A 21,616-nucleotide genomic window follows, 5' to 3' on the forward strand; every position below is an offset into this window, starting at 1 on the left:
TCTTCCCCCTAAAATTGGCCCTAGACTGCGATACATACACAGACATATAACTATGGTAGGGATTAGATTGTGAGCCCCTCTGAAGGACAGTTAAGTGATAAGACAATATATACACTGTATAGCGCTGTGGAAGATGTTGGCACTATATAAATACTAAATAATAATAATAAAGATATGTCTTCTTTACAGAACTTTGAGAGCAGTCATTACTGCATGGAGTTTGTATGCTATCACCATGTTTGCATGGCTTTCCTCCAGGTTAATTGGTCTCCCTCTTGCCCCAGAAAATAAAAGATTAAAAAAATTGGCCTAATCCTAAAATAGGAACGTTAGACAATGAATGACTGGCTATGGTTGGATTGGATTGCGAGCTCCTCTGACAGTTAACAACACACTATCTAAAGTACTCAATAATAATAATAATAATAATGATAAAAATTATAGTGTAGTTCTTGTTTTGTTGAGAAGTCTCCGTCAGATCTGCCATACACCGTATAAGGAGCTTAGTAGGCTGTTTTATAAGGACTTCAGTATGTTTCTGGTAAATATGGTGACCGTGACCATAGACATGTGCACAGGAAAACCCAACATCCCCACAAATGTTTGGTGTACAGTACATTATCATGCTTTTCCAAACAAAATTGGAGCAACCCAACAATATCTGCCTGACTATGTTGTAACTTTATTTTTTCCATCTCCAGTATTGACTGGTCGGCTGTCATTGTAGATGAAGTACATAAAATAAAAAACCCAAAGGCAAGAGTGACTCAGGTCATGAAATTATTAAAATGTAACGTTCGTATTGGACTTACAGGAACTATACTGCAGAACAACATGGAGGAGCTGTGGTGTGTTATGGATTGGTAAGTCAAATGTTTATAATTGATAAATGATTATATGAATTGGGGATGGAAGAGGAGAACTGTTTACTTTTAAATTATTATCCCAGTAATATTTTGAATATAACAATGATTGAATCTTTTCTAGTAGTTTTGTTGTGTTTATTTTTTTTTCATTTTTTTTATACTTCTATTCTACCAACACCTTTTTAGTTTTTTTATTACACTATGAAGAATTAAATCTATATCTAGTGTTTTTCTTTTGAATACCTTTAAAGTAAACCTGAACCGAAAATAAACTTTTGAGATACCGTAATTACTGGTAATTGCCTTTGTAATACAAACAGTAAATAGAACATTCCTGGAGTCTCACATATTTTTTTATTTGTTTAAGTGCTGAATAATAGCTGTGGGATCTTCACAGACCTGTCTCTTTATCAGCAGTGTTTTCTCAGCCAAACAGAAGTGTTTTGGCTTCTCTGTACTTTTCAGGAGAGCTGGGGCTAAATTCCACTGCGCTTCAACTGCCTCATTTGCATAGGTAAAAGCAGTAGTTTTTTTTGTGTATGTTTTGTGTATATCCTCATGTCACTTGTCAGTTCAGGCATGCTTTAAGAGTGCCATAAGTTTAAAATCATCTTTATTTTACCAATAATTTTAAGCATTTACATATTCTTGTATTATCCGTGCTACTTTTGCAGCATAGTGAAGTTACAACCACAACAAAATATTCTGATGCTGGTAACGTATGGCATTCTGACTTAAACTCATAGTGCTGTAATAGAAGCTGCGTTGGTCTTCTGCCTGCAGCAAAATTCTTTTTAATAACTTTATCAGTTTAAAACACAAGTCTTTAATTGAAACTGTTTAATATCTGTTGATGTTTTGGCACGCAACCGAGTTCTTGCACTCTTGGGGGGGAAATTGCCGTATGAAGGAAGATTGATTGACATGGATTTGTTATGATTTTCCGGCATCCTCTGTGGTGTTTGAGTTAGTTTTGTTTCATTTATGCCACATTCATCCTGGAAATAACCTTAGCTTTGAGTTGAACAGGAAATTAACACTTGTAATCAAGTTAAATATGTGGTGCACATTGTGTGTTAAATTACAGCTCTCTGACAACAAAGTAATGTTTAAAGTCTTTTCTTTTTAACTGTTTAATAATATGACTCAGTTTCCTTATGACAAATCCGCTCTGTGCTTTCTGGGTGGCTTTCAATGTTTCTGAACAGCAGCATTGTTTAAAGCCACATAAACAGTTTCAGCAACTGTCACCCAATAAGATTTTTCTGGGAAAATTCTGGGACTGATTATTGTACGGACACACTACCCTGTAGCCTGTTTTGCATTGTGGAAAGGTGTGAGAAAGGATTGGTAAGATATACCCTGCTGCTATTACTAAAGTAAAAGAATGAATGATTGGGACTGGTCAGTGGTAAGTGTGATCAATGAGGCTAAAGTAAATTAGTAAGAGTGTCTGTCATATTTAAAAAGCATTGTGATGGGGCCCAGTAAAAGGTGTGGATTAGTGTTTCGTTAGTGAAATGTTCAGGCTACTTTCCCACCAAGACGTTGCGTTTTAGGGGACGTTATGGTCGCATAACGTGCCCCTAACGCAACGCATGGTGGTGTTGAAGTTGGACGTCAGATTGAGCTGCGTTATGCAGCTCTCAAAGCAGCCGCTCCAGGTTAGTGATAGGAAGTACGGATCTTTTTAAGGATTCAGATCATTTCAATCGGATCATTGAAAAGATCCGGATCTTTGAACCAAATCATTTGAATCATTTTACTAGGGAAGCAGACTGGGTGAAATGACTAGCAGGACAGGACTTTCCCTGCACTGTACATTCTGTATGTTCCTGTTTCTTCCAGACAGACATCCACTGTGAACCGAATCTTTCATTGTGATGATCCGGATGATTCGACTCACAAATAAGATCCAGATCAAATGAACGATTCGTTCATGATCCGGACAACACTACAGTCGCACCACGAGTCACCACAGTGCAGTGAATATTAATTGGCCAAGTGGCTGGCCGCAGAGGAGGAGGAGAGACCTCCTCCTCCAACATTACGGAGCATGTGCAAACAGTCTAACGTGGCTTAGCCCAGTCTAACGTACAGTATGCAGCACTTTGTTTAAACGTGCTGCGTTACTATGTAACGCAACGTGTGCACTGTGAACAGCACATTGATTTTACAGTGCTGTGAGTTAGGCTGCGTTACTGGCTGCTGTAACGTGGGACTTTAACATCCCACTGTGAAACTAGCCTTAAAGGGGAACTGTAGTAAAAATAACATAATGTATACAATGGATTATGTTTTTACAATATTCGTTTATACATTAATTCATCAGATTTTCCCATTGTCCGGGCTGTGCTCCTCTTCACATATGAGCACACATGTATACATTCTAAAAGCGTAAGATAAAAGTTAAGCTGAAGGATGACTGTTTTAGAACCCCCATCTCAAAATGGGTATCTATTTCTCTTTACTTAGGATTGTCTCTCTGCCATGCAAAAGTTTTTATAGGCTGTAATTGGTTATCAGTGATTTACGCTACAGTCCAACAGAAGTCTGACTTGAGAGAAACTGTTAATCAGAGCGTTATATTTTTAACCTTTACATTGAGAAAACGAAAGAAAAAAAAAGCACAGCCTAGTTTTAAGTAGGATTAGGACTGTGCCATACACGTTTATCTTAGTCCACACTTACTCTTTTTAGGTGCAATCTGAAAACTCACCTCTTCAGGCAAGCATAATCTCCTACCTAGGACACTGCAGCATCTGACCACCATTTCTGCCATCTCATACACAGCTTCCCCTTAGCTACTGTCCTATACCTTAAGGCTACTTACACACCAAGATGTTGCGTTTTAGGGGACGTTATGGTCGCATAACATGCCCCTAATGCAACGAATGGTGGTGTTGAAGTTGGACGTCAGATTGAGCTGCGTTATGCAGCTCTCAAAGCAGCCGCTCCAGGTTAGTGATAGGAAGTCCGGATCTTTTTAAGGATTCGGATCATTTGAATTGGATCATTCAAAAGATCCGGATCTTTGAACAGAATCATTTGAATCATTTTACTAGGGAAGCAGATGAGTTAAATGACTAGCAGGACAGGACTTTCCCTGCACTGTACATTCTGTATGTTCCTGTTTCTTCCAGACAGACATCCACTGTGAACCGAATCTTTCATTGTGATGATCCAGATGATTCGACTCACAAAAAAGATCCGGATCAAATGAACGATTCGTTCATGATCCGGACAACACTACAGTCCTACCAGGAGTCTCTGCAGTGCAGTGAATATTAATTAGCCATGTGGCTGGCTGTGAAGGAGGAGGTGAGACCTCCTCCTCCAACATTATTGAGCATGTGCAAGCAGTCTAACGCTGCTTAGCCCAGTATAACGTACAGCATGCAGCACTTTGTTTAAACGTGCTGCGTTACTATGTAACGCAACGTGTGCACTGTGAACGGCACAATTGAGTTTACAGTGCTGTGAGTTAGGCTGCGTTACTGGCTGCTGTAACGTGGGACTTTAACGTCCCTCTGTGAAACCAGCCTAAACCTTTAGACTGTAAGACCTTTTGGACAGGTCTCTTTGTCTCAGTGCTGTTTAATGTGTGTGCATATTTCCCACCCCTGCGTAAAAATCTGTAGCTGATTATTCACTGCATCAGCGGCAAGGATGAATTCCGGATAAAATTCGGATTAATTCTAAATGAGTTTCATTCGGATTTCATCCTCTAATTACTGCACCTGGGTGGGTGTGTGCGGGGGGGGGGGGGGGGGGGGGGGCAGGGGAATTAAACGTACCCAGCAGCCTTCTTCTTTAACCCGTCTCACGGCACATCCCAAGCCACGGCCACAAGACCACAAACACTTCCTCCTTCTGGGTTGAAGGAGGAAGCGTACTAGTCACGTGACGCGGCTTGGAATGCAGTGTGGGACAGGTTAAAGAAGGCAGCTGCTGAGTAAGTTTAACCCCCCCCCCCCCACACACACACACACATCAGCTCAGGTGCAGTAATTAGAGGATGAAATTCATTCGGATTTCATTCGAATTTTATCCGAAGCACATCCCTGATCAGCGGTAATCCACCATTGTCTTGTTTTAACTGTTGTATTGTTTATTTTGTATTGTCATACCCTGTATACTGTTGTACAGCGCCATGGAAGGTGCTGGCGCTATATAAATCAACAATAATCATTGTGTCTCATGGCAGTTCAGTTACCTTTTTAAGGGTCCTGGGATAGGCGCAAGGAAAATTCTCCCCAGTGGGGGATACAGGCTAAAGTACCACACAAAAATTGATTGTTCATTTTGCAGTCTGTTCACTTTTGGTTAAAATTACTGAGAACTGTAGTGTTTGGGCCTTAATTTCAGTTGCTAAGCAAAAATCTAGAAGTTTTCTTAGCAATTTGTAACAAGTGCTTTTGTAAAGAATAAAGGAAATACTAAGAATACCTCATGAGGATATTGATTAGTCTAAAACCTGTCATATTTTTGCTACATCCTGTAAATGACAGCGACAACAGGAAAAAATTATTTATAGTTCATTCAATTCTAGGACAAATTAAAGTCTTATATGTTGTGTATACAATATTTTAAATTTTAACCACTTAATGCAAACTGGACCTACAGTTGTGTTCAAAAGTATTCAACCCCCACTGAAATTGAGTGTTTTGGCCAGTTTGACATTGATTTTGATCATTTCGGTCATTTTGTTTACAATTAACCCTCCTCTTATGTTAGCTTTCTGTTACTATCCATGATGTTAACGGGTCGGTTTTGACCCATGTCTTAAATCAGCCATAAAATACCCTCTGAACAAATATTTATCATCCAATTTGTTTCTTACCTCTTGGTTACCTTGTTAGGCTTCTTTATCCTTGAAAAGATTGGTTTTAATATTTTTGGTGTGACCCCTTTAACCTTTCTTTTGATAGCATACCTCTCATTTTCAAATTTAAAAAATGGTAAAATAAACCTAAATAGAATATTATAAGTAAATAAAAGGTTGTTATGTCACCAGAATGTTGCTGAGGAGTATTTGAACACATCTCTTAACCACTTGAGGACCTAGGGCTTTCTACCCCTTAAAGGGAATGTCCAAGCAAAATAAAAAATGTGTTTCACTTACCTGGGGCTTCTGCCAGCCCCATGCAGCCATCCTGTGCCCTCGTAGTCACTCACTGCTGCTCCAGTCCCCCGCTGGCAGCTTTCTGACCTCGGAGGTCGGCGGGCCGCATTGCGTACATTTTTACGCATTCCCGCTAATGCATGAACATTAACACATACATTTTTACGCATTACTGGTTTAATGCGTAAAAATTTACGCATTAAACCAGTTATACGTAAAAATGTATGTGTTAATGTTCCTGCACTAGCGGGAATGCGTAAAAATGTACGCAATGCGTCCCGCCGACCTCCGAGGTCAGAAAGCTCCCAGCGGGGGACTGGAGCAGCAGTGAGAGACTACGAGGGCACAGGATGGCTGCATGGGGCTGGCAGAAGCCCCAGGTAAGTGAAACACATTTTTTTTATTTTGCTTGAACCTTCCCTTTAAGGACCGGCCACTTTTTTTCCATTCAGACCACTGCAGCTTTCACGGTTTATTGCTCGCTCATACAACCTACCACCTAAATGAATTTTGGCTCCTTTTCTTGTCACTAATAAAGCTTTCTTTTGGTGCTGTTTGATTGCTCCTGCGATTTTTACTTTTTATTATATTCATCAAAAAAGACATGAATTTTGGCAAAAAAATGATTTTTTTAACTTTCTGTGCTGACATTTTTCAAATAAAGTAAAATTTCTGTATACATGCAGCGCGAAAAATGTGGACAAACATGTTTTTGATAAAAAAAAACCCCATTCAGTGTATATTTATTGGTTTGGGTAAAAGTTATAGCGTTTACAAACTATGGTGCAAAAAGTGAATTTTCTCATTTTCAAGCATCTATGACTTTTCTGACCCCCTGTCATGTTTCATGAGGGGCTAGAATTCCAGGATAGTATAAATACCCCCCAAATTACCCCATTTTGGAAAGAAGACATCTCAAAGTATTCACTGAGAGGCATAGTGAGTTCATAGAAGATATTATTTTTTGTCACAAGTAAGCGGAAAATGACACTTTGTGAGAAAAAAAAAAAAAAAAAGTTTCCATTTCTTCTAACTTGCGACAAAAAAAAAAATGAAATCTGCCACGGACTCACCATGCCCCTCTCTGAATACCTTGAAGGGTCTACTTTCCAAAATGGGGTCATTTGTGGGGTGTGTTTACTGTCCTGACATTTTGGGGGGTGCTAAATTGTAAGCACCCCTGTAAAGCCTAAAGGTGCTCATTGGACTTTGGACCCCTTAGCGCAGTTAGGCTGCAAAAAAGTGCCACACATGTGGTATTGCCGTACTCAGGAGAAGTAGTATAATGTGTTTTGGGGTGTATTTTTACACATACCCATGCTGGGTGGGAGAAATATCTCTGTAAATGACAATTTGTTAATTTTTTTTACACACAATTGTCCATTTACAGAGATCTTTCTCCCACTCAGCATGGGTATGTGTAAAAATACACCACAAAACACATTATACTACTTCTCCTGAGTACGGCGATACCACGTGTGGCACTTTTTTGCACCCTAACTGCGCTAAAGGGCCCAAAGTCCAATGAGTACCTTTAGGATTTCACAGGTCATTTTGAGAAATTTTATTTCAAGACTACTCCTCACGGTTTAGGACCCCTAAAATGCCAGGGCAGTATAGGAACCCCACAAATGACCCCATTTTAGAAAGAAGACACCCCAAGGTATTCCGTTAGGAGTATGGTGAGTTCATAGAAGATTTTATTTTTTGTCAAAAGTTAGCGGAAAATGACACTTTGTGAAAAAACACAATTAAAATCAATTTCCGCTAACTTGTGACAAAAAATAAAATCTTCTATGAACTCGCCATACTACTAACGGAATACCTTGGGGTGTCTTCTTTCTAAAATGGGGTCATTTGTGGGGTTCCTATACTGCCCTGGCATTTTAGGGGCCCTAAACCGTGAGGAGTAGTCTTGAAATGAAATTTCTCAAAATGACCTGTGAAATCCTAAAGGTACTCATTGGACTTTGGGCCCTTTAGCGCAGTTAGGGTGCAAAAAAGTGCCACACATGTGGTATCGCCATACTCGGGAGAAGTAGTACAATGTGTTTTGGGGTGTATTTTTACACATACCCATGCTGGGGGGGAGAAATACCTCTGTAAATGGACAATTGTGTGTAAAAAAATCAAAAGATTGTCATTTACTGAAGTATTTCTCCCACCCAGCATGGGTATGTGTAAAAATACACCCCAAAACACATTATACTACTTCTCCCGAGTACGGCGATACCACATGTGTGGCACTTTTTTGCACCCTAACTGCACTAAGGGGCCCAAAGTCCAACGAGTACCTTTAGGATTTCACAGGTCATTTTTGTTTCAAGACTACTCCTCACGGTTTAGGGCCCCTAAAATGCCAGGGCAGTATAGGAACCCCACTAATGACCCCATTTTAGAAAGAAGACACCCCAAGGTATTCCGTTAGGAGTATGGTGAGTTCATAGAAGTTTTTATTTTTTTGTCACAAGTTAGCGGAAATTGATTTTAATTGTTTTTTTTCACAAAGTGTCATTTTCCGCTAACTTGTGACAAAAAATAAAATTTTCTATGAACTCACCATACTCCGTACGGAATACCTTTGGGTGTCTTCTTTCTAGAATGGGGTCATTTGTGGGGTTCCTATACTGCCCTGGCATTTTAGGGGCCCTAAACCGTGAGGAGTAGTCTTGAAACCAAATGTCGCAAAATGACCTGCGAAATCCTAAAGGTACTCATTGGACTTTGGGCCCCTTAGCGTACTTAGGGTGTAAAAAAAAGTGCCACACATGTGGTCCCGCCGTACTCAGGAGAAGTAGTATAATGCGTTTTGGGGTGTATTTTTACACATACCCATGCTAAGTGGGAGAAATATCTCTGTAAATGACAATTGTTTGATTTTTTTACACACAATTGTCCATTTACATAGAAATTTCTCCCACCCAGCATGGGTATGTGTAAAAATACACCCCAAAACACATTATACTACTTTTCCTGAGTACGGCGGTACCACATGTGTGACACTTTTTTGCAGCCTAGGTGCGCTAAGGGGCCCAACGTCCTATTCACAGGTCATTTTGAGGCATTTGTTTTCTAGACTACTCCTCGCGGTTTAGGGCCCCTAAAATGCAAGGGCAGTATAGGAACCCCACAAGTGACCCCATTTTAGAAAGAAGACACCCCAAGGTATTCCGTTAGGTGTATGGCGAGTTAATAGAAGATTTTATTTTTTGTCACAAGTTAGTGAAAAATGACACTTTGTGATAAAAAAACCAATAAAAATCAATTTCCGCTAACTTTTGACAAAAAATAAAATCTTCTATGAACTCGTCATACACCTAACAGAATACCTTGGGGTGTCTTTTTTTCTAAAATGGGGTCACTTGTGGGGTTCCTATACCGCCCTGGCATTTTACAGGCCCAAAACCGTGAGTAGTCTGGAAACCAAATGTCTCAAAATGACTGTTCAGGGGTATAAGCATCTGCAAATTTTGATGACAGGTGGTCTATGAGGGGGCGAATTTTGTGGAACCGGTCATAAGCAGGGTGGCCTTTTAGATGACAGGTTGTATTGGGCCTGATCTGATGGATAGGAGTGCTAGGGGGGTGACAGGAGGTGATTGATGGGTGTCTCAGGGGGTGGTTAGAGGGGAAAATAGATGCAATCAATGCACTGGGGAGGTGATCGGAATGGGGTCTGAGGGGGATCTGAGGGTTTGGCCGAGTGATCAGGAGCCCACACGGGGCAAATTAGGGCCTGATCTGATGGGTAGGTGTGCTAGGGGGTGACAGGAGGTGATTTATGGGTGTCTCAAGGTGTGATTAGAGGGGGGAATAGATGCAAGCAATGCACTGGCGAGGTGATCAGGGCTGGGGTCTGAGGGCATTCTGAGGGTGTGGGCGGGTGATTGAGTGCCCTAGGGGCAGATAGGGGTCTAATCTGATAGGTAGCAGTGACAGGGGGTGATTGATGGGTAATTAGTGGGTGTTTAGGGTAGAGAACAGATGTAAACACTGCACTTGGGAGGTGATCGGACGTCGGATCTGCGGGCGATCTATTGGTGTGGGTGGGTGATCAGATTGCCCGCAAGGGGCAGGTTAGGGGCTGATTGATGGGTGGCAGTGACAGCGGGTGATTGATGGGCGGCAGTGACAGGGGGTGATTGATGGGTGGCAGTGACAGGGGGTGATTGATGGGTGGCAGTGACAGGGGGTGATTGATGGGTGATTGATAGGTGATTTGACAGGTAATCAGTGGGTTATTACAGGGGAGAACAGATGTAAATATTGCACTGGCGAATTGATAAGGGGGGGTCTGAGGGCAATCTGAGCGTGTAGGCGGGCGATTGGGTGCCCGCAAGGGGCAGATTAGGGTCTGATCTGATGGGTAACAGTGACAGGTGGTGATAGGGGGTGATTGATGGGTGATTGATGGGTAATTAGTGGGTGTTTAGAGGAGAGAATAGATGGAAACACTGCGCTTGGGTGGTGATCTGATGTCGGATCTGCGGGCGATCTATTGGTGTGGGTGGGTGATCAGTTTGCCCGCAAGGGGCAGGTTAGGGGCTGATTGTTGGGTGGCAGTGACAGGGGGTGATTGATGGGTGATAGGTGATTGGCAGGTGATTGACAGGTGATCAGTGGGTTATTACAGGGAAGGCCAGATGTAATTAATGCACTGGCGAATTTATAAGAGGGGGGGGGGGGGTTCTGAGGGCAATCTGAGCGTGTGGGCGGGTGATTGGGTGCCCGCAAGGGGCAGATTAGGGTCTGATCAGGGTCTGATCTGATAGGTAACAGTGACGGTTGGTGATAGGGGGTGATTGATGGGTAATTAGTGGGTGTTTAGAGAAGATAACAAATGTAACAATACATTTGGGAGGTAATCTGACGGCGGGTTTGCGGGCGATCTAATGGTGTGGGTGGGTGATCAGATTGCCCGCAAGGGGCAGGTTAGGGGCTGATTGATGGGTGGCAGTGACAGGGGGTGATTGATGGGTGATAGGTGATTGGCAGGTGATTGACAGGTGATCAGTGGGTTATTACAGGGAAGAACAGATGTAATTAATGCACTGGTGAATTGATAAGGGGGGGGGTCAGAGGGCAATCTGAGCGTGTGGGCGGGTGATTGGGTGCCCGCAAGGGGCAGATTAGGGTCTGATCTGATAGGTAAAAGTGACAGGTGGTGATAGGGGGTGATTGATGGGTAATTAGTGGGTGTTTAGAGGAGAGAATAGATGTAAACAATGGATTTGGGAGGTGATCTGATGTCAGATCTGCGGGCGATCTATTGGTGTGGGGGGGTGATCAGATTGCCCGCAAGGGGCAGGTTAGGGGCTGATTGATGGGTGGCAGTGACAGGGGGTGATTGACGGGTGATTGACAGGTGATGGACAGGTGATCAGGGGGGATAGATGCATACAGTACATGGGGGGGGGGGGGTCTGGGGAGAATCTGAGGGGTGGGGGGGTGATCAGGAGGGTGCGGGGGGCAGGGGGGGGGATAAAAAAAAAATAGCGTTGACAGATAGTGACAGGGAGTGATTGATGGGTGATTAGGGGGGTGATTGGGTTCAAACAGGGGTCTGGGGGGTGGGCAGGGGGGGGTCTGATGGGTGCTGTGGGCGATCTGGGGCAGGGGGGGGGGGGAAATCAGTGTGCTTGGTGCAGACTAGGGTGGCTGCAGCCTGCCCTGGTGGTCCCTCGGACATTGGGACCACCAGGGCAGGAGGCAGCCTGTATAATACACTTTGTAAACATTACAAAGTGTATTATACACTTTGTATGCGGCGATCGTCGGGTTAACATCCCGCCGGCGCTTCCGTATGGCCGGCGGGATGTTGCGGCGGGTGAGCGGCGCCAGGCGGAGGCGGAGGATCGCGTCACGGATGACGCGATCGCTCCGCCCATGCCCATACAAGGACCGCCGCCAATTGTCAATACGGCGGTCCTTGCGGCGTCCACTTCCCGGCCGCCAATTGTATATACGGTGGTCGGGAAGTGGTTAAATATTTTTTTTTATATTTTTATTTTAATAACATTAACTATAATAACATTGATGGTGTTAGGGTCAATTTTGACCCATATATATTTACTTCATGAATATAGCCAAAAGTCTTTTTTTTTAACATAAAACATTCATAAACAATGAAAAGCCAGTAATAATACAAAATGTAGACTTGCAAGGTCAAACAAACAACACACAATCAAGCAAGGCAAACCAATAGAAATCAAGTACTAGTTTCAAAGCATCTTTGTGCAAAAACTTGCATGTGTTTGTGTGGGTGTTTTTAGATGCATGTGTGGCAAAAGCTGACACTTTTAGCATGTTCTTTGCAGATATATATTTTACAGTGGAAGCATAATGTGTGTGTCTTTCTGTCCTTATTGCTGTGGCAGACCTGACACCTCTTTCTTTTAGAATCGGATGGCATCACTGGAGTTGTGGCTGTGCTGGTTGATGTTGTGGCAAGGCTAGATGATGATGAGGATGCTGGCACTGATTCTCTTTGTGTTGTTGATGGTGTGGATGGAGTGCTTGATGAACTCTACATCTGTCTGATCATGGCTGCAGCGATTGGATCTCGAGACACCCGTTTCTTTTGCTCATTGTGTGCCTTGACAAGGGAACTTCCTAGCTCCTCGAGAAATATTCTCCGCTTGTTATTCTTTTTTGTGTTCCAACCTGGATGGATGTGGGTCCATAACACAAATGCATTGTATGCAGACACATCTAGGCTGTTATAAAACACAACCATCGGCCATCTCCTGGTCATTCGCTGACAAGTATAGGTAGCAGTCAGCTTGTCCAGGTTGTCCACTCCCCCTTTGTTTTTATTGTAATCTAGGATAATTGTGGGCTTTTTGTCACTTATTGATGACACAGCTGCATCTTTGTGAAAATTGGACATAAGTATCACATTTTTTTTTTGGACAATATGAAACAACAGTGATGGTGTCTGTAAAAGCAAATTTTGAAGAAAGTGGAGCTCTGTCCTTCACTTGCAAAATTTCAGTGTGTAGCTCAGGCTTTTTTTTTTTTTTTTTTATTGTGCCTACCATGGTAAGTTTCCTCCTGAGAAGTTCTTGTCCAAGGTCATAGCTGGTAAAAAAAATTGTCACATGTGATATTGTGACCCCACAGTCCAGTAGTCATATCAAGGACTACACGTTGTCCTTGTTTTTTCTCAGGGATGCCACTTTCGGGTTTGCCGGTGTAAATCTGTAGGTTCCATGCATAGCTTGTTTTTGCATCACAGGCTGCCCAGATTTTTATGCCGTATTTGCCTGGCTTACTGGGCATATACTGTCGGAAGGTGCAATTTCCACGGAAAGGGATCAAACGTTCATCTACTGTTACCTGAGGCCCAGGGTGAAACATTAGTGGTAGGAGCTGAACCCATTTCTCCCAGACATCCCTTATGGGAGCAAGCTTGTCAGATTTTGGCTAAGAGGTGATTGGCTGTGAGTGGGATGGTGCCTGACAGTGTTACTAAGCAGAAAGAATTTTTATGATTTTAGTTTTGGCACTTATTAGTGTTCTATAATCCTATATCATAACTGGGTCAGAATTGACCCTAACACCATAAACGCCATAATTTTCACCATAGTATTTTCTAATTTAGTGAAAAGGATTATTTTTCTATTACATTGTTTAAATAGAGGTTCCTGACAAAGTAAAAAAATCTTGATGCAATAAACAAATTTATGTGATACTTATAGACATTCAAAACCTGAAAACGGGTTGGTTCTGACCCTAACACAAGAGGAGGGTTAAAGAGGCACTTGTAAGTCAGACAAATATAGCATAACATTTATAATGAAATAACCACAAATGTCTTTTCTGTGCTCACATCATTATCAGTTTTATTCAACCACCAAGTGACATTAATACAATAGAATACAATAACATTTGTAAAGCGCTTTTCTCCCATAGGACTCAAAGCGCATTCATTCATTCATTCTTAGTACTTAGTACAACATCCTTTTCCAGTTATAACAGCTTTTAAACGTGAAGCATAGCTTGACACAAGTGTCTTGCAGCGATCTACGGGTATCTTAGCCCATTCTTCAAGCCTCCAGTTCAGTCAAATTCTTAGACTTGCGCGCTGCAACTGCTTTCTTTAAGTCCCACCAGAGGTTCTCAATCGGATTTAAGTCTGGTGACTGCGATGGCCACTCCAAAATGTTCCAGCCTTTAATCTGCAACCATGCGCTAGTGGACTTGGAGGTATGCTTAGGATCATTGTCCTGTTGAAAGGTCCAACGTCTCCCAAGTCTCAGGTTTGTGACGGACTGCATCACATTTTTATCCAATATCTCCTGGGTCTGAAGATAATTCATGGTACCTTGCACACGCTGATGCTTCCCTGTACCTGCAGAAGCAAAACAGCCCCAAAGCATAATTGACCCCCGCCATGCTTCACAGTAGGCAAGGTGTTCTTTTCCTCATAGGCCTTGTTCTTCCTCCTCCAAACATAGCGTTGATCCATGGGCCCAAACATTTCTAATTTTGTTTCATCAGTCCACAGAACACTATCCCAAAACGTTTGTGTTAAATATATCATATAGGAGACACACACAGTGATATTTGAGAAGTGAAATTAAGTTAATTGGATTTACAGAAAGTGTGCAATAATTGTTTAGACAAAATTAGGCAGGTGCATACATTTGGGCACCACAAAAAAGAAATGAAATCAATATTTAGTCATTTTATTGATTCTAAACCTTTAGAACTAATTATTGAAACTCAAATTGGCTTGGTAAGCTCAGTGGCCCCTGACCTACATACACAGGTGAATCCAATTATAAGAAAAAGTATTCAATTGTAAGTTTCCCTCCTCTTTTAAACTTATTTGAAGAGTAGCAACATGGGGGTCTCAAAACAACTCTCAAATGACCTGGAGACAAAGATTGTTCACCATCATGGTTTAGGGGAAGGACACAGAAAGCTGTCTCAGAGATTTCAGCTGTCTGTTTCCACAGTTAGGAACATAGCGAGGAAATGAAAGACCACAGGCTCAGTTCAAGTTAAAGCTCGAAGTGGCAGACCAAGAAAAATCTTGAATAAACAGAAGCGACGAATGGTGAGAACAGTCCAGCACCAAAGACCTGCAACATCATCTTGCTGCAGATGGAGTTACTGTGCATCGTTTAACCATTTGGCGCGCTTTACAAAAGGAGATGCTGTATGGAGAGGAAGCCTTTTCTCCGCCCACTGCACAAACAGAGCCGCTTGAGGTATGCTAAAGCACATTTGGACAAGCCAGCTTCATTTTGGAATAAGGTGCTGTGGACTGCTGAAACTAAAATTGAGTTACTTGGGCATAACAGGGGGCGTTATGTATGGAGGAAAAACACAGCATTTCAAGGAAAACACCTGCTACCTACAGTAAAATATGGTGGTGGTTCCATCATTCTGTGTGACCAGTGCAGGGACTGGGAATCTTGTCAAAGTTGAGGGACGCATGGATTCCGCTCCGTTTCAGCAGATTCTGGAGACCAATGTCCAGGAATCAGTGGCAAAGCTGAAGCTGCAATGGGGCTGGACCTTTCAACAAGACAACGGCCTTAAAAACTGCTCAAAATCCACTAAGACATTCATGCAGAGGAACAAGTACATTGTTCTGGAATGGCCATCTCAGTCCCCAGACCTGAATATAATTGAAAATCTGTGGTGTGAGTTAAAGAGAGCCGTCCATGCTCGAAAGCCATCAAACCTGAATGATCTAGAGATGTTTTGTAAAGAGGAAATACCTTCAAGCAGAATCCAGACTCTCATTAGAACCTACAGGAAGCTTTAACCTGCTGAGCGGTCTGGACGAGCTCAGCTCGTCCAACACCGCCAGAGGCTGCCGCTCAGGCCCTGCTGGGCCGATTTTTGTCAAATAAAAAGCAGCACACGCAGCCGGCACTTTGCCAGCCGCGTGTGCTGCCTGATCGCCGCCGCTCTGCGGCGATCCGCCGCGAGCAGCGGCGAAAGAGGGTCCCCCCAGCCGCCTGAGCCCAGCGTAGCCGGAACAAAAAGTTCCGGCCAGCGCTAAGGGCTGGATCGGAGGCGGCTGACGTCAGGACGTCGGCTGACGTCGATGACGTCACTCCGCTCGTCGCTATGGCGACGATGTAAGCAAAACAAGGAAGGCCGCTCATTGCGGCCTTCCTTGTTTATTCTGGGCGCCGGAGGCGATCGGAAGAACGCCTCCGGAGCGCCCTCTAGTGGGCTTTCATGCAGCCAACTTTCAGTTGGCTGCATGAAATAGTTTTTTTTTAATTTAAAAAAAACCCTCCCGCAGCCACCCTGGCGATTTAATCAGAACGCCAGGGTGGTTAAGAGGCTGTAATTTCTGCAAAAGGAGGATTTACTAAATATTGATTTAATTTATTTTTTGTGGTGCCCAAATTTATGTACCTGACTAATTTTGTTTAACCACTTTACCCCCGCCCGTACGAATTTCTCCGTCCCTTTTTCCATCCTTTAACCCCCAGGGACGGAGAAATCCGTACTTTCCGCGTACCCGACGCTGTCCGCGCTCCCGCTCGTAAACACGCCGCCCGCCGCTAGTAAACACGCCGCCGCCCGCTCGCCCGGAGATCAATGAACGGGAAAATCCATTCCTGTTCGTTGATCTAAGCCCCACAATGATCCGCTGCTCTCCTATGGGCAGCGCGATCATTGTGAGAAAAAGCTCACGTGTCCAGCCTCCTTATACTTCCTCCAAGCTTCCGGAAGGACGCTTGGAGGTCGCATTAAAACAAAAAGTTACTGTGGCCATCTTGTGGCCAAATAGTAAACTACACCCTACACATTTTTCACATACAAATAAATGATTTTTACACAAAAAATTAACTCATTACCTCCCACACTTCACATTTTTTTTTTTTGTAATTAAAAAAAAATTCAAAAATTTACAATTAAAAAAAATACATAAATAGTTACCATAGGGACTGAACTTTTTAAATATTTATGTCAAGAGGGTATAACACTGTTACTTTATAAACTATGGGCTTGTAATTAGGGATGGACGCAAAACTGAAAAAAATGCACCTTTATTTCCAAATAAAATATTGGCGCCAAACATTGTGATAGGGACATAATTTAAATGGTTTTATAACCGGGACAAAAGGGCAAATAAATTTCATGGGTTTTAATTACAGTAGCATGCATTATTTAAAAACTATAATGGCCGAAAACTGAAAAATAATTATTTTTTCCCCACATTTTTCCTATTTTCCCATTAAAACACATTTAGAAAAAAATATTTCTTGGCATAATGTCCCACCTAAAGAAAGCCTAATTGGTGGCGGAAAAAACAAGATATAGTTCATTTCATTGCGATAAGTAATGATAAAGTTATAGACGAATGAATGGAAGGAGCGCTGAAAGGTGAAAATTGCTCTGGTGCTCAGGGGGTAAAACCCCTCAGTGGTGAAGTGGTTAAACAATTATTGCACACTTTCTGTAAATGCAATAAACTTCATTTCACTTCTCAAATATCATTGTGTGTTTCCTATAAGATATATTTAACTGACTTTTTTTATCGCAACAACCAATGATTTGTACAGGAAAATCGTGACAGTTAACAACATTGCCCAAACTTTCGCATCCCACTGTAGATTATTTAGGTGAGATAAGTAGTAATAAAGTTATTGGCGAATGAATGGCAGCAGTGCTGATATGTGAATATTGCTTTCGGGCTGAAGTAGTTTTAAAGTTCAAAGGGTCATTACTTCTGTTCGATTTGCATCTAAACATAGTAGATTTTACATCACTGTCATGGCTTCTCTTTAGAATTCAGTCTTTAAAATTCACATCTTAAAAAGAAAAACAAAATATGAGTCTGAGTTCTATATTACTAATGTTCCGTATATCATTACAACTACACATACAATTAATTATCTCATAAGTTTATTTTCAGTTCAGGTTTACTTTAACTGAATTCGCTGTTGAACAGTATTGTTTCGTCTACTTAGGGCTGTACCAGCATATTTTGGTAGCAAAAATCAATTCAAGGAAGAATTTTCAAATCCAGTCGAACTTGGACAAAGACACAATGCCACAAAACGAGAGTTAGCTACGGGAAGAAAGGTCATGCAAAAGCTTGCAGCTAAGATGTCCTCATTTTTCCTGAGACGTACCAAAGCTCTTATAAGTAACCAGTTACCAAAAAAAGATGATCGGGTATGTATGAAAGATCTTTTATGAGTGTATTTAAAGCGTTGTAAACAAAAGTTTTAAAGTAAAAATGTTAACTCATGTATACAGAAATAGGTGGGAGGAGGCATGCCAGAGATATAACACTATTAAAAACTGTTTAAAGAGTATCAAATGATCTTACCTCAGAACGAGGATGTCAAAGATCTTGCAAACTGTCCGGGTTCTGTTGATCCCGTCACTGGTATCAAGGACCCCAGCGTGTGGTGTCTAAGCAACCATGGACCATCACCAGCGCACCCCGCAAGGGATGATGGCCCGTCACCCCTAGTGGGTGGACTACTTTGCTGCCTAGTTCTTGCCAGGTCATGACCCCCAGGACTACTGCACCAGTGACGGGAAGAACAGAGGGTACCTGACGGGATAAGATTGGGTGCAGGTAGAGCAGACTGTCGAGCTATCAGGCCAGGACAGGCTTCACGGGACTGGCTGGGCATTAAGACCTAACCTAAAGGGAATCCCAGGAAGGGTATTGACAGGCAGGGGAATCCCTGGAAGGGAGCAGACAGAGGGGTTCCCAGGAGAGAAACGGACCGGCAGGGGAAATTCCCGGTAATGGGAGCTAGCTGGAGGAATTCTCAGGAAGGGAACTGAGAGGCCTCGAGACTGACAGGGAAGAAATCCAGGGAAGGGTTCTGACTGGCAGGGGAAATCCCAGAAAGGGATCAGACAGGCAGGGATAGATGTTGACAGACAAGGGAACACTGGGTTAGGGAAACTGAAAGGCAGGGAAATGACCTGGCGGAAGGAGGAAGGAGATGACGTGGCTGTGACCAGGGATGCAACAGCAACCATACTGTGAGAGCACAGGGTTTAAATACCCTGGCTCTCAATTATGCAGGGTGCAGTACTGCCCACCGCCACAGGATTAAAGAGGAGACGCACATGCACGGGCCTAGCTACGGGGGGGGGGGTGGCGAACCCGGTAGTCCGTTGGGTTGACGTCCCTCCGCCATTAGGGAGAGCAGCGTGGACTCAGCGGCAGGAGTGTAATGAGCAATCGTTACACTCCACCGCCCTTACAGGAGTCAGCGCTGGAAGCGAGGGGAGGTGAGTAACAAGCTATTGTTAAAAAGGAGTTGGGGATATCAATTTTTATTGGACACAGACAATGCGTTTCTAGGGTCCTACCCTCTTCTTCAGGTCAATGATAAAGTGTCTGTATGGGTGATCTCTCGGACTAGTAGGGCCTGTTTAACTCATGTATACAGTATGCAATTTATCTGAAAAGCTTTACACCAAGGTTATTGCTGTCTACTTCCAGTTGATCAGTATGTCAAATCAAGGAATTGTCTTTTTTATCATTTGTTCTGGAAATACCCAAAATAAGTGAGTTTTGGAAGTAAGACAAAATGGGCTCTCCAGTATGTCTATAAAAAAGATACTCTAAGAGATTAAATGTATAAGTATTTTTAAAATTCACTGCAATTTCATAAACATCTGCTAGAAAAAATATTCTCATAACAAAACTGGCTTTTAACACACAAATAATTTTCTACTACTGTCAATTGCACCCCTGGAAATTATAACAAAATCTTAGATCTATAGATTACAAAACTTAAGAATTATGTTTGTTACAAGTATGTATAGAACATTGTTCACCAATAGCTTCTGATACTTAACAGTAACTGTTTTCTTTTCTTTTTCCATCTATTGCTATCGAATTTAAGTTCACTTGAGCCCTTTCATTGAGTTACTGTTCTGATCATGTGAATTAAGCAGAACATCATGCAATGCCAAGCTTTTTGTATTGTCTGTGGTTTTGACTGCGTTGTATAACTCAGCCGAGTGCTTTCAGGGTTGAACAGGCTTTATTTAGCAACACATTTTAAGAGAGCAAAGAGAGCAAAAAAGATATCACTTGTGGGTCAGTATAAAAATACTGCATGGGTACTTCAAAAAATATTGATTTTACCATAAGATGATCCAAGGTCTTTTTTATGTTTGTTTAAAGAGGACTCAAGGCGAATTAAGAGGTTTAGATAAAACATACTTACCGAAGAAGAGGGAAGCTACGGGATACTGCAGAGGCTTCCCATCCTCACCTCTTCCGCTGCTTGCCAGGACCCTCTGGAATATCAGGGCTGTGCGCTTCTTTTGGTACAAGCACGGTCGTGCCTGCGCGGTAGCACAGAGCTTACTGCGCAGATGCTGCCGTACTTGCACAGTACAACTGTGCTCATGGCTGAAGAGGTGCGTGGCCCCTATGTTCCTTACGATAAGCCCTTGTCATAAATCTTTGGGGGTCCGCACTCAGAAACAAAGCACTGGAGGACAGCGCGGGAAGCCTCTGTAGGATATACAGCGCTGTGTAATATGTTGGCGCTTTATAAATACAATAAATAATAATAATAATAATATGGAGCCTTGCTCCTCTTAGGTAAGTATGAGTTTTCATACCTGAGGTTCTTTTCCATTTAATACACATTAATAGCTTGTTTGCAGATGGAAAAACCTGTGCATTTTGCCATTCCAGATCGTGTACTGTGCACTGTCTGAGTTCCAGAAAGCGGTTTATCAAACAGTTCTTGAAACCCAGGATGTCAGCTTGGTTCTACAAGGAGGTGAGAAGTGCAGCTGTAACAGTGGCCGGAAAAGGAGACGATGTTGCTTTATGGTAAGGAATGCTTACCTTTTTTTTCCTCCATATATTCTGCATGTTTCTGTGCATGTTTTGTGACCTAGTATAGAATGTTTTAAACCTATTGCCTCTTACTGTGAAAAAATGAAAAAAGTTTTCCCAAAACATCCATATGTATCACAAAAAGCTGGTCAAACAATATTCACATCTTTGCTTTGTCTGTCTCACCCAGGACCACAGAGAAATGAATTTGGGTATATCTGCACTTAGATTATGAACAAGCATTTGGGATTCAGATATATCTTCTAGGGTTTGTAGGGTGATCTAGTGGATTGCACACTTGCATTGCAGCACTGGACCAGGGCACAATCTGAAGGGTCAGGTTTAGTCATACTAAAATATCCGTAAAGATTACCAATATTTTTATTCAGTAGTAGAATATCGCTAATTTTAACGATCTTCTACTAGCGGCAATGCCCTATGCTCTTTTTCCCAGGCGCCTTCTGCTCTTGTACACAGCAGAGGCTGGGTCTCTCACCTGATCCGAGTGCGCCTGTGGTGATCAACAGCTTTCCCTCTTCCTCATTGTTCCCCTAATTCAGCTTTTCCTGATTGTGTAATTACATGTGACGGGCACTAGAAGACCAGTGAGGGAGAGGTCTCTGATCACTGTGGGCGCCCTTTGATCAGGGGAGAGTCCAGATCGATACAAACATCGATAATCGCGGAACACCTGGGCTATTTAAGTAAATGTTGATACTCCTACTGGGGGAGCATAGGTCAGGATTAGAAAAGACAATGCAAAACGGAGTAAATCCAGACCTTGCTTCAGTCTTGATCGGTTCCGCTGCTATT

The 21,616-nt window shown here is 42.5% G+C and overlaps 1 protein-coding gene across 2 annotated transcripts in view; it reads left to right on the top strand.

Annotated features, from left to right (window-relative positions):
• Positions 1-21,616, top strand: part of ERCC6L2 (ERCC excision repair 6 like 2) — a 289,432-nt gene that overhangs the window by 43,941 nt on the left and 223,875 nt on the right. For both annotated transcript variants that reach the window (XM_068237461.1, XM_068237451.1), the window contains exons 6-8: positions 702-863; positions 17,940-18,147; positions 20,657-20,797. In XM_068237461.1, the coding sequence (XP_068093562.1) occupies positions 702-863; positions 17,940-18,147; positions 20,657-20,797 (511 nt within the window). The remainder of the gene's footprint in view (positions 1-701; positions 864-17,939; positions 18,148-20,656; positions 20,798-21,616) is intronic.

This window comes from Hyperolius riggenbachi, chromosome 1, assembly GCF_040937935.1.
Source record: "Hyperolius riggenbachi isolate aHypRig1 chromosome 1, aHypRig1.pri, whole genome shotgun sequence".
NCBI classification, from domain to species: Eukaryota; Metazoa; Chordata; class Amphibia; order Anura; family Hyperoliidae; genus Hyperolius; species Hyperolius riggenbachi.